Source organism: Leuresthes tenuis, unplaced genomic scaffold (assembly GCF_036924035.1).
Source record: "Leuresthes tenuis unplaced genomic scaffold, fLeuTen1.0.hap1 SCAF_22, whole genome shotgun sequence".
Lineage (NCBI taxonomy): Eukaryota > Metazoa > Chordata > Actinopteri > Atheriniformes > Atherinopsidae > Leuresthes > Leuresthes tenuis.
Genome location: NW_027325376.1, coordinates 89,651 through 102,621, shown reverse-complemented (window position 1 = coordinate 102,621; position 12,971 = coordinate 89,651). Strand labels below are relative to the sequence as shown.

The window sequence follows — 12,971 nt, the reverse complement described above, 5'->3', positions numbered from 1 at the left end:
CCTCAGTGTCTGTTTCCTCCATCTGTTTCCTCCATCTGTTTCTTCCATCTGTTTCCTCCATCTGTTTCCTCCATCTGTTTCCTCCATCTGTTTCCTCCATCTGTTTCCTCCATCTGTTTCCTCCATCTCTCCTCAGTGTGTTTCCTCCATCTGTTTCCTCCATCTTTTTCCTCCATCTGTTTCCACCATCTGTTTCCTCCATCTGTTTCCTCCATCTGTTTCCTCCATCTGTTTCCTCCATCTGTTTCCTCCATCTTTCCTCAGTGTGTGTTTCCTCCATCGGTTTCCTCCATCTCTCCTCAGTGTGTGTTTCCTCCATCTGTTTCCTCCATCTGTTTCTTCCATCTGTTTCCTCCATCTGTTTCCTCCATCTGTTTCCTCCATCTTTCCTCCATCTGTTTCCTCCATCTGTTTCCTCCATCTGTTTCCTCCATCTTTCCTCAGTGTGTGTTTCCTCCATCTGTTTCCTCCATCTGTTTCCTCCATCTTTCCTCAGTGTGTGTTTCCTCCATCTGTTTCCTCCATCTTTCCTCAGTGTGTGTTTCCTCCATCTGTTTCCTCCATCTGTTTCCTCCATCTTTCCTCAGTGTGTTTCCTCCATCTCTCCTCAGTGTGTGTTTCCTCCATCTGTTTCCTCCATCTCTCCTCAGTGTGTGTTTCCTCCATCTGTTTCCTCCATCTCTCCTCAGTGTGTGTTTCCTCCATCTGTTTCCTCCATCTGTTTCCTCCATCTGTTTCCTCCATCTTTCCTCAGTGTCTGTTTCCTCCATCTGTTTCCTCCATCTGTTTCTTCCATCTGTTTCCTCCATCTGTTTCCTCCATCTGTTTCCTCCATCTGTTTCCTCCATCTGTTTCCTCCATCTGTTTCCTCCATCTCTCCTCAGTGTGTTTCCTCCATCTGTTTCCTCCATCTTTTTCCTCCATCTGTTTCCACCATCTGTTTCCTCCATCTGTTTCCTCCATCTGTTTCCTCCATCTGTTTCCTCCATCTGTTTCCTCCATCTTTCCTCAGTGTGTGTTTCCTCCATCGGTTTCCTCCATCTCTCCTCAGTGTGTGTTTCCTCCATCTGTTTCCTCCATCTGTTTCTTCCATCTGTTTCCTCCATCTGTTTCCTCCATCTGTTTCCTCCATCTTTCCTCCATCTGTTTCCTCCATCTGTTTCCTCCATCTGTTTCCTCCATCTTTCCTCAGTGTGTGTTTCCTCCATCTGTTTCCTCCATCTGTTTCCTCCATCTTTCCTCAGTGTGTGTTTCCTCCATCTGTTTCCTCCATCTGTTTCCTCCATCTGTTTCCTCCATCTCTCCTCAGTGTGTGTTTCCTCCATCTGTTTCCTCCATCTCTCCTCAGTGTGTGTTTCCTCCATCTGTTTCCTCCATCTGTTTCCTCCATCTGTTTCCTCCATCTTTCCTCAGTGTCTGTTTCCTCCATCTGTTTCCTCCATCTGTTTCTTCCATCTGTTTCCTCCATCTGTTTCCTCCATCTGTTTCCTCCATCTGTTTCCTCCATCTGTTTCCTCCATCTCTCCTCAGTGTGTTTCCTCCATCTGTTTCCTCCATCTGTTTCCTCCATCTTTTTCCTCCATCTGTTTCCTCCATCTGTTTCCTCCATCTGTTTCCTCCATCTCTCCTCAGTGTGTGTTTCCTCCATCTGTTTCCTCCATCTCTCCTCAGTGTGTTTCCTCCATCTGTTTCCTCCATCTCTCCTCAGTGTGTGTTTCCTCCATCTGTTTCCTCCATCTTTTTCCTCCATCTTTCCTCAGTGTCTGTTTCCTCCATCTGTTTCCTCCATCTGTTTCCTCAGTGTGTGTTTCCTCCATCTGTTTCCTCCATCTGTTTCCTCCATCTCTCCTCAGTGTGTTTGTTTCCTCCATCTGTTTCCTCCATCTCTCCTCAGTGTGTGTTTCCTCCATCTGTTTCCTCCATCTTTCCTCAGTGTCTGTTTCCTCCATCTGTTTCCTCCATCTCTCCTCAGTGTGTGTTTCCTCCATCTGTTTCCTCCATCTGTTTCCTCCATCTCTCCTCAGTGTGTTTGTTTCCTCCATCTGTTTCCTCCATCTCTCCTCAGTGTGTGTTTCCTCCATCTGTTTCCTCCATCTGTTTCCTCCATCTCTCCTCAGTGTGTGTTTCCTCCATCTGTTTCCTCCATCTTTCCTCAGTGTCTGTTTCCTCCATCTGTTTCCTCCATCTTTCCTCAGTGTCTGTTTCCTCCATCTGTTTCCTCCATCTGTTTCCTCCATCTTTCCTCAGTGTGTTTCCTCCATCTGTTTCCTCCATCTCTCCTCAGTGTGTGTTTCCTCCATCTGTTTCCTCCATCTCTCCTCAGTGTGTGTTTCCTCCATCTGTTTCCTCCACCTGTTTCCTCCATCTGTTTCCTCCATCTTTCCTCAGTGTCTGTTTCCTCCATCTGTTTCCTCCATCTGTTTCCTCAATCTTTCCTCCATCTGTTTCCTCCATCTGTTTCCTCCATCTGTTTCCTCCATCTGTTTCCTCCATCTGTTTCCTCCATCTTTCCTCCATCTGTTTCCTCCATCTTTCCTCCATCTGTTTCCTCCATCTGTTTCCTCCATCTTTCCTCCATCTGTTTCCTCCATCTTTCCTCCATCTGTTTCCTCCATCTGTTTCCTCCATCTGTTTCCTCCGTCTCTCCTCAGTGTGTTTCCTCCATCTGTTTCTTCCATCTGTTTCTTCCATCTGTTTCCTCCATCTGTTTCCTCCATCTGTTTCTTCCATCTGTTTCTTCCATCTGTTTCTTCCATCTGTTTCCTCCATCTTTCCTCCATCTGTTTCCTCCATCTTTCCTCCATCTGTTTCCTCCATCTGTTTCCTCCATCTTTCCTCCATCTGTTTCCTCCATCTGTTTCCTCCATCTTTCCTCCATCTGTTTCCTCCATCTGTTTCCTCCATCTGTTTCCTCCGTCTCTCCTCAGTGTGTTTCCTCCATCTGTTTCCTCCATCTGTTTCCTCCATCTCTCCTCAGTGTGTGTTTCCTCCATCTGTTTCCTCCATCTGTTTCCTCCATCTCTCCTCAGTGTTTCCTCCATCTGTTTCCTCCATCTTTCCTCAGTGTGTTTCCTCCATCTGTTTCCTCCATCTCTCCTCAGTGTGTTTCCTCCATCTGTTTCCTCCATCTTTCCTCAGTGTGTTTCCTCCATCTGTTTCCTCCATCTGTTTCCTCCATCTTTCCTCAGTGTGTGTTTCCTCCATCTGTTTCCTCCATCTTTCCTCAGTGTGTGTTTCCTCCATCTGTTTCCTCCATCGTTCCTCAGTGTGTTTCCTCCATCTGTTTCCTCCATCTGTTTCCTCCATCTTTTTCCTCCATCTGTTTCCACCATCTGTTTCCTCCATCTGTTTCCTCCATCTGTTTCCTCCATCTCTCCTCAGTGTGTTTCCTCCATCTGTTTCCTCCATCTGTTTCCTCCATCTGTTTCCTCCATCTGTTTCCTCCATCTGTTTCCTCCATCTGTTTCCTCCATCTTTCCTCAGTGTCTGTTTCCTCCATCTGTTTCCTCCATCTGTTTCCTCCATCTTTTTCCTCCATCTGTTTCCACCATCTGTTTCCTCCATCTGTTTCCTCCATCTGTTTCCTCCATCTGTTTCCTCCATCTGTTTCCTCCATCTCTCCTCAGTGTGTTTCCTCCATCTGTTTCCTCCATCTCTCCTCAGTGTGTTTCCTCCATCTGTTTCCTCCATCTCTCCTCAGTGTGTGTTTCCTCCATCTGTTTCCTCCATCTGTTTCCTCCATCTCTCCTCAGTGTGTGTTTCCTCCATCTGTTTCCTCCATCTGTTTCCTCCATCTGTTTCCTCCATCTTTCCTCAGTGTCTGTTTCCTCCATCTGTTTCCTCCATCTCTCCTCAGTGTGTGTTTCCTCCATCTGTTTCCTCCATCTTTCCTCAGTGTCTGTTTCCTCCATCTGTTTCCTCCATCTGTTTCCTCCATCTTTCCTCAGTGTGTTTCCTCCATCTGTTTCCTCCATCTTTCCTCAGTGTGTTTCCTCCATCTGTTTCCTCCATCTCTCCTCAGTGTGTGTTTCCTCCATCTGTTTCCTCCATCTGTTTCCTCCATCTGTTTCCTCCATCTTTCCTCAGTGTCTGTTTCCTCCATCTGTTTCCTCCATCTCTCCTCAGTGTGTGTTTCCTCCATCTGTTTCCTCCATCTGTTTCCTCCATCTGTTTCCTCCATCTTTCCTCAGTGTCTGTTTCCTCCATCTGTTTCCTCCATCTCTCCTCAGTGTCTGTTTCCTCCATCTGTTTCCTCCATCTTTCCTCAGTGTCTGTTTCCTCCATCTGTTTCCTCCATCTGTTTCCTCCATCTTTCCTCAGTGTGTTTCCTCCATCTCTCCTCAGTGTGTGTTTCCTCCATCTGTTTCCTCCATCTTCCCTCAGTGTGTTTCCTCCATCTGTTTCCTCCATCTCTCCTCAGTGTGTTTCCTCCATCTGTTTCCTCCATCTCTCCTCAGTGTGTGTTTCCTCCATCTGTTTCCTCCATCTGTTTCCTCCATCTTTCCTCAGTGTGTTTCCTCCATCTGTTTCCTCCATCTCTCCTCAGTGTGTGTTTCCTCCATCTGTTTCCTCCATCTGTTTCCTCAGTGTGTTTCCTCCATCTGTTTCCTCCATCTCTCCTCAGTGTGTGTTTCCTCCATCTGTTTCCTCCATCTGTTTCCTCCATCTTTCCTCAGTGTGTTTCCTCCATCTGTTTCCTCCATCTGTTTCCTCCATCTCTCCTCAGTGTCTGTTTCCTCCATCTGTTTCCTCCATCTTTCCTCAGTGTCTGTTTCCTCCATCTGTTTCCTCCATCTCTCCTCAGTGTGTGTTTCCTCCATCTGTTTCCTCCATCTGTTTCCTCCATCTGTTTCCTCCATCTCTCCTCAGTGTGTGTTTCCTCCATCTGTTTCCTCCACCTGTTTCCTCCATCTGTTTCCTCCATCTCTCCTCAGTGTGTGTTTCCTCCATCTGTTTCCTCCACCTGTTTCCTCCATCTGTTTCCTCCATCTTTCCTCAGTGTCTGTTTCCTCCATCTGTTTCCTCCATCTGTTTCCTCAGTGTGTTTCCTCCATCTGTTTCCTCCATCTCTCCTCAGTGTGTGTTTCCTCCACCTGTTTCCTCCATCTTTCCTCAGTGTCTGTTTCCTCCATCTGTTTCCTCCATCTGTTTCCTCCATCTTTCCTCAGTGTGTTTCCTCCATCTTTCCTGTGTGTTTCCTCCATCTGTTTCCTCCATCTCTCCTCAGTGTGTGTTTCCTCCATCTGTTTCCTCCATCTTTCCTCAGTGTGTTTCCTCCATCTGTTTCCTCCATCTTTCCTCAGTGTCTGTTTCCTCCATCTGTTTCCTCCATCTCTCCTCAGTGTGTGTTTCCTCCATCTGTTTCCTCCATCTGTTTCCTCCATCTTTCCTCAGTGTGTTTCCTCCATCTGTTTCCTCCGTCTTTCCTCAGTGTGTGTTTCCTCCATCTGTTTCCTCCATCTTTCCTCAGTGTCTGTTTCCTCCATCTGTTTCCTCCATCTGTTTCCTCCATCTCTCCTCAGTGTGTGTTTCCTCCATCTGTTTCCTCCATCTGTTTCCTCCATCTTTCCTCAGTGTCTGTTTCCTCCATCTGTTTCCTCCATCTGTTTCCTCAGTGTGTTTCCTCCATCTGTTTCCTCCATCTCTCCTCAGTGTGTGTTTCCTCCATCTGTTTCCTCCATCTTTCCTCAGTGTCTGTTTCCTCCATCTGTTTCCTCCATCTCTCCTCAGTGTGTGTTTCCTCCATCTGTTTCCTCCATCTGTTTCCTCCATCTTTCCTCAGTGTGTTTCCTCCATCTGTTTCCTCCATCTCTCCTCAGTGTGTGTTTCCTCCATCTGTTTCCTCCATCTTTCCTCAGTGTGTTTCCTCCATCTGTTTCCTCCATCTTTCCTCAGTGTGTTTCCTCCATCTGTTTCCTCCATCTTTCCTCAGTGTCTGTTTCCTCCATCTGTTTCCTCCATCTGTTTCCTCCATCTGTTTCCTCCATCTGTTTCCTCCATCTGTTTCCTCCATCTTTCCTCAGTGTGTTTCCTCCATCTGTTTCCTCCATCTTTCCTCAGTGTGTTTCCTCCATCTGTTTCCTCCATCTTTCCTCAGTGTGTTTCCTCCATCTGTTTCCTCCATCTCTCCTCAGTGTGTGTTTCCTCCATCTGTTTCCTCCATCTGTTTCCTCCATCTGTTTCCTCCATCTTTCCTCAGTGTCTGTTTCCTCCATCTGTTTCCTCCATCTCTCCTCAGTGTGTGTTTCCTCCATCTGTTTCCTCCATCTGTTTCCTCCATCTGTTTCCTCCATCTTTCCTCAGTGTCTGTTTCCTCCATCTGTTTCCTCCATCTCTCCTCAGTGTCTGTTTCCTCCATCTGTTTCCTCCATCTTTCCTCAGTGTCTGTTTCCTCCATCTGTTTCCTCCATCTGTTTCCTCCATCTTTCCTCAGTGTGTTTCCTCCATCTCTCCTCAGTGTGTGTTTCCTCCATCTGTTTCCTCCATCTTCCCTCAGTGTGTTTCCTCCATCTGTTTCCTCCATCTCTCCTCAGTGTGTTTCCTCCATCTGTTTCCTCCATCTCTCCTCAGTGTGTGTTTCCTCCATCTGTTTCCTCCATCTGTTTCCTCCATCTTTCCTCAGTGTGTTTCCTCCATCTCTCCTCAGTGTGTGTTTCCTCCATCTGTTTCCTCCATCTGTTTCCTCAGTGTGTTTCCTCCATCTGTTTCCTCCATCTCTCCTCAGTGTGTGTTTCCTCCATCTGTTTCCTCCATCTGTTTCCTCAGTGTGTTTCCTCCATCTGTTTCCTCCATCTCTCCTCAGTGTGTGTTTCCTCCATCTGTTTCCTCCATCTGTTTCCTCCATCTTTCCTCAGTGTGTTTCCTCCATCTGTTTCCTCCATCTGTTTCCTCCATCTCTCCTCAGTGTCTGTTTCCTCCATCTGTTTCCTCCATCTTTCCTCAGTGTCTGTTTCCTCCATCTGTTTCCTCCATCTCTCCTCAGTGTGTGTTTCCTCCATCTGTTTCCTCCATCTGTTTCCTCCATCTGTTTCCTCCATCTCTCCTCAGTGTGTGTTTCCTCCATCTGTTTCCTCCACCTGTTTCCTCCATCTGTTTCCTCCATCTCTCCTCAGTGTGTGTTTCCTCCATCTGTTTCCTCCACCTGTTTCCTCCATCTGTTTCCTCCATCTTTCCTCAGTGTCTGTTTCCTCCATCTGTTTCCTCAGTGTGTTTCCTCCATCTGTTTCCTCCATCTCTCCTCAGTGTGTGTTTCCTCCACCTGTTTCCTCCATCTTTCCTCAGTGTCTGTTTCCTCCATCTGTTTCCTCCATCTGTTTCCTCCATCTTTCCTCAGTGTGTTTCCTCCATCTTTCCTGTGTGTTTCCTCCATCTGTTTCCTCCATCTCTCCTCAGTGTGTGTTTCCTCCATCTGTTTCCTCCATCTTTCCTCAGTGTGTTTCCTCCATCTGTTTCCTCCATCTTTCCTCAGTGTCTGTTTCCTCCATCTGTTTCCTCCATCTGTTTCCTCCATCTTTCCTCAGTGTGTTTCCTCCATCTGTTTCCTCCATCTGTTTCCTCCATCTCTCCTCAGTGTCTGTTTCCTCCATCTGTTTCCTCCATCTTTCCTCAGTGTCTGTTTCCTCCATCTGTTTCCTCCATCTCTCCTCAGTGTGTGTTTCCTCCATCTGTTTCCTCCATCTGTTTCCTCCATCTCTCCTCAGTGTGTGTTTCCTCCATCTGTTTCCTCCACCTGTTTCCTCCATCTGTTTCCTCCATCTCTCCTCAGTGTGTGTTTCCTCCATCTGTTTCCTCCACCTGTTTCCTCCATCTGTTTCCTCCATCTTTCCTCAGTGTCTGTTTCCTCCATCTGTTTCCTCCATCTGTTTCCTCAGTGTGTTTCCTCCATCTGTTTCCTCCATCTCTCCTCAGTGTGTGTTTCCTCCACCTGTTTCCTCCATCTTTCCTCAGTGTCTGTTTCCTCCATCTGTTTCCTCCATCTGTTTCCTCCATCTTTCCTCAGTGTGTTTCCTCCATCTTTCCTGTGTGTTTCCTCCATCTGTTTCCTCCATCTCTCCTCAGTGTGTGTTTCCTCCATCTGTTTCCTCCATCTTTCCTCAGTGTGTTTCCTCCATCTGTTTCCTCCATCTTTCCTCAGTGTCTGTTTCCTCCATCTGTTTCCTCCATCTCTCCTCAGTGTGTGTTTCCTCCATCTGTTTCCTCCATCTGTTTCCTCCATCTTTCCTCAGTGTGTTTCCTCCATCTGTTTCCTCCGTCTTTCCTCAGTGTGTGTTTCCTCCATCTGTTTCCTCCATCTTTCCTCAGTGTCTGTTTCCTCCATCTGTTTCCTCCATCTGTTTCCTCCATCTCTCCTCAGTGTGTGTTTCCTCCATCTGTTTCCTCCATCTGTTTCCTCCATCTTTCCTCAGTGTCTGTTTCCTCCATCTGTTTCCTCAGTGTGTTTCCTCCATCTGTTTCCTCCATCTCTCCTCAGTGTGTGTTTCCTCCATCTGTTTCCTCCATCTTTCCTCAGTGTCTGTTTCCTCCATCTGTTTCCTCCATCTCTCCTCAGTGTGTGTTTCCTCCATCTGTTTCCTCCATCTGTTTCCTCCATCTTTCCTCAGTGTGTTTCCTCCATCTGTTTCCTCCATCTCTCCTCAGTGTGTGTTTCCTCCATCTGTTTCCTCCATCTTTCCTCAGTGTGTTTCCTCCATCTGTTTCCTCCATCTCTCCTCAGTGTGTGTTTCCTCCATCTGTTTCCTCCATCTTTCCTCAGTGTCTGTTTCCTCCATCTGTTTCCTCCATCTGTTTCCTCCATCTGTTTCCTCCATCTGTTTCCTCCATCTTTCCTCAGTGTGTTTCCTCCATCTGTTTCCTCCATCTCTCCTCAGTGTGTGTTTCCTCCATCTGTTTCCTCCATCTTTCCTCAGTGTGTTTCCTCCATCTGTTTCCTCCATCTCTCCTCAGTGTGTGTTTCCTCCATCTGTTTCCTCCATCTCTCCTCAGTGTGTTTCCTCCATCTGTTTCCTCCATCTCTCCTCAGTGTGTGTTTCCTCCATCTGTTTCCTCCATCTGTTTCCTCCATCTTTCCTCAGTGTGTTTCCTCCATCTGTTTCCTCCATCTCTCCTCAGTGTGTGTTTCCTCCATCTGTTTCCTCCATCTTTCCTCAGTGTCTGTTTCCTCCATCTGTTTCCTCCATCTTTCCTCAGTGTCTGTTTCCTCCATCTGTTTCCTCCATCTCTCCTCAGTGTGTGTTTCCTCCATCTGTTTCCTCCACCTGTTTCCTCCATCTGTTTCCTCCATCTGTTTCCTCCATGTCTCCTCAGTGTGTGTTTCCTCCATCTGTTTCCTCCATCTTTCCTCAGTGTCTGTTTCCTCCATCTGTTTCCTCCATCTTTCCTCAGTGTCTGTTTCCTCCATCTGTTTCCTCCATCTCTCCTCAGTGTGTGTTTCCTCCATCTGTTTCCTCCACCTGTTTCCTCCATCTGTTTCCTCCATCTGTTTCCTCCATCTTTCCTCAGTGTCTGTTTCCTCCATCTGTTTCCTCCATCTGTTTCCTCCATCTCTCCTCAGTGTGTGTTTCCTCCACCTGTTTCCTCCATCTTTCCTCAGTGTCTGTTTCCTCCATCTGTTTCCTCCATCTGTTTCCTCCATCTTTCCTCAGTGTGTTTCCTCCATCTGTTTCCTCCATCTTTCCTGTGTGTTTCCTCCATCTGTTTCCTCCATCTTTCCTCAGTGTCTGTTTCCTCCATCTGTTTCCTCCATCTCTCCTCAGTGTGTGTTTCCTCCATCTGTTTCCTCCATCTGTTTCCTCCATCTTTCCTCAGTGTGTGTTTCCTCCATCTGTTTCCTCCATCTGTTTCCTCCATCTCTCCTCAGTGTGTGTTTCCTCCATCTGTTTCCTCCATCTTTCCTCAGTGTGTTTCCTCCATCTGTTTCCTCCATCTTTCCTCAGTGTGTGTTTCCTCCATCTGTTTCCTCCATCTGTTTCCTCCATCTTTCCTCAGTGTGTGTTTCCTCCATCTGTTTCCTCCATCTGTTTCCTCCATCTCTCCTCATTGTGTCTGTTTCCTCCATCTTTTCTTAGTGTGTCTGTTTCCTCCATCTTTCCTCAGTGTGTGTTTCCTCCATCTGTTTCCTCCATCTGTTTCCTCCATCTTTTCTTAGTGTGGGTTAGGGTTATTCTTGTTTCCTTCATGTGTCTTTAGTTTTAGTTTCCTCCAAAGTCCTGTGTGAGTTGCTTTTTTACTATCTCTGTCTTCGAACTCCAGACTCTTTCCCTGTTTTGTGTTCTTTTTCCTCAGCATTCAGGCTTAGTGTAAATTTGTGTCCTCCACCATGTGACCACTTTGTCTTCTCAGGTGTTCTCCATGCATGTCTTCTCATCTTCTCATCAAATCAGTTACAATCCAGGTAGTGTTTACACAGGATTTTGATGATTATGTGAGCTTGAGTGTTGCATTCTAAGGTTTTTCTCGGAAGTGGTGTTTTGTCTGAATTGGACTAATTTTGAATTTAATTTATTGGATTTGATCAGATTATAAATTAATCACAATAAATTGGATTGTAATTGGACTGTATCTCTGATGTGAGATTAATTAAAAAATCGAAGAAGTAAAAGTGAATTGAATTAAATGATTTTCTTATGTCTCTTAGGTGTGTTTTTGATATTCCTCTATTAACTTTATGGTGGTTGTATATTGGTCTTTTAGTTAGTGGTGCTGTTTTTTTTATATTTGTGGTGGTTGTGTATTTCTGGTGTTTTTTTTATTGCAATGGTTATTTTTTATTGATTTGGTGAGTTTTAGTGTTGTTTTTCATCTTTTGTTTTGTCTCAGTTTTGTGTTTCGAATATTCTTTTATAGCCTTTTGGTATTTTTTGTATTGTTTTTTTTTTTTTTCATCTTTATTGTTGTGTGTTCTTTTTTGTGGTATTAGTTTTTTTTCGGTTCTTGTGTTTTGTTTTGTTTTGATTTGCAGTCTGAAGTCTCTTTTTGAATCTCTGTGGTCATTGTGTATTTTTGTTTTTCCGTGTGCTTTTTTAGTTACTTATCGTTGTTGTCTGTTTCTGTGAGGTGGTTATTTTTGGCCTTAGAGTTGTTTTTTTTAGTTTGTGTGTTCAATGGTAGGGTTGGGGTAGAGGTGAGGTAGAGGTGTTCATTAGGGCTTTAGACACCAACATCAAGAGTATTTTTCTAGTAAATATTTCCAACATTTAACATATTACCAAATACTAATGTTGAAAAAGTTAATGTAAAATTACATAATGTAATGTGATGTGATATATCTTCACAGGCAGTGATCACCTGCTATTATTAGAGATATAACTTCCTTTCATTTGTTTTCCTGTGTGTGCAGATCTATGTGAGGACAGGTATCTATCATGGAGGAGAGCCCCTCTGTGACAACGTTAATACACAGAGAGTTCCCTGCTCCAACCCCAGGTAACAGCCACACAAACACACAGCGAACACCTGTCTGACTCGTGCGTTACCTGTCTTCAGGTGGAATGAACACACGGCGAACACCTGTCTGACTCGTGCGTTACCTGTCTTCAGGTGGAATGAACACACGGCGAACACCTGTCTGACTCGTTCGTTACCTGTCTTCAGGTGGAATGAACACACGGCGAACACCTGTCTGACTCGTGCGTTACCTGTCTTCAGGTGGAATGAACACACGGCGAACACCTGTCTGACTCGTGCGTTACCTGTCTGCAGGTGGAATGAACACACAGCGAACACCTGTCTGACTCGTGCGTTACCTGTCTTCAGGTGGAATGAACACACGGCGAACATCTGTCTGACTCGTGCGTTACCTGTCTTCAGGTGGAATGAACACACGGCGAACACCTGTCTGACTCGTGCGTTACCTGTCTTCAGGTGGAATGAACACACAGCGAACACCTGTCTGACTCGTGCGTTACCTGTCTTCAGGTGGAATGAACACACGGCGAACACCTGTCTGACTCGTGCGTTACCTGTCTTCAGGTGGAATGAACACACGGCGAACACCTGTCTGACTCGTGCGTTACCTGTCTTCAGGTGGAATGAACACACGGCGAACACCTGTCTGACTCGTGCGTTACCTGTCTGCAGGTGGAATGAACACACGGCGAACACCTGTCTGACTCGTGCGTTACCTGTCTGCAGGTGGAATGAACACACAGCGAACACCTGTCTGACTCGTGCGTTACCTGTCTTCAGGTGGAATGAACACACGGCGAACACCTGTCTGACTCGTTCGTTACCTGTCTTCAGGTGGAATGAACACACGGCGAACACCTGTCTGACTCGTTCGTTACCTGTCTTCAGGTGGAATGAACACACGGCGAACACCTGTCTGACTCGTTCGTTACCTGTCTTCAGGTGGAATGAACACACGGCGAACACCTGTCTGACTCGTGCGTTACCTGTCTTCAGGTGGAATGAACACACAGCGAACACCTGTCTGACTCGTGCGTTACCTGTCTGCAGGTGGAATGAACACACAGCGAACACCTGTCTGACTCGTGCGTTACCTGTCTTCAGGTGGAATGAACACACGGCGAACACCTGTCCGACTCGTGCGTTACCTGTCTTCAGGTGGAATGAACACACAGCGAACACCTGTCTGACTCGTGCGTTACCTGTCTTCAGGTGGAATGAACACACAGCGAACACCTGTCTGACTCGTGCGTTACCTGTCTGCAGGTGGAATGAACACACAGCGAACACCTGTCTGACTCGTGCGTTACCTGTCTGCAGGTGGAATGAACACACAGCGAACACCTGTCTGACTCGTGCGTTACCTGTCTGCAGGTGGAATGAACACACGGCGAACACCTGTCTGACTCGTGCGTTACCTGTCTTCAGGTGGAATGAACACACGGCGAACACCTGTCTGACTCGTGCGTTACCTGTCTTCAGGTGGAATGAACACACGGCGAACACCTGTCTGACTCGTGCGTTACCTGTCTTCAGGTGGAATGAACACACGGCGAACACCTGTCTGA

The 12,971-nt window shown here is 46.4% G+C and overlaps 1 protein-coding gene across 1 annotated transcript in view; it reads left to right on the top strand.

Moving 5' to 3' along the window:
- Positions 1–12,971, top strand: part of LOC140282078 (phosphatidylinositol 4,5-bisphosphate 3-kinase catalytic subunit alpha isoform) — a 62,631-nt gene that overhangs the window by 22,758 nt on the left and 26,902 nt on the right. Inside the window, exon 11 of the mRNA XM_072376628.1 lies at positions 11,336–11,421. Within this exon, the coding sequence (XP_072232729.1) occupies positions 11,336–11,421 (86 nt within the window). The remainder of the gene's footprint in view (positions 1–11,335; positions 11,422–12,971) is intronic.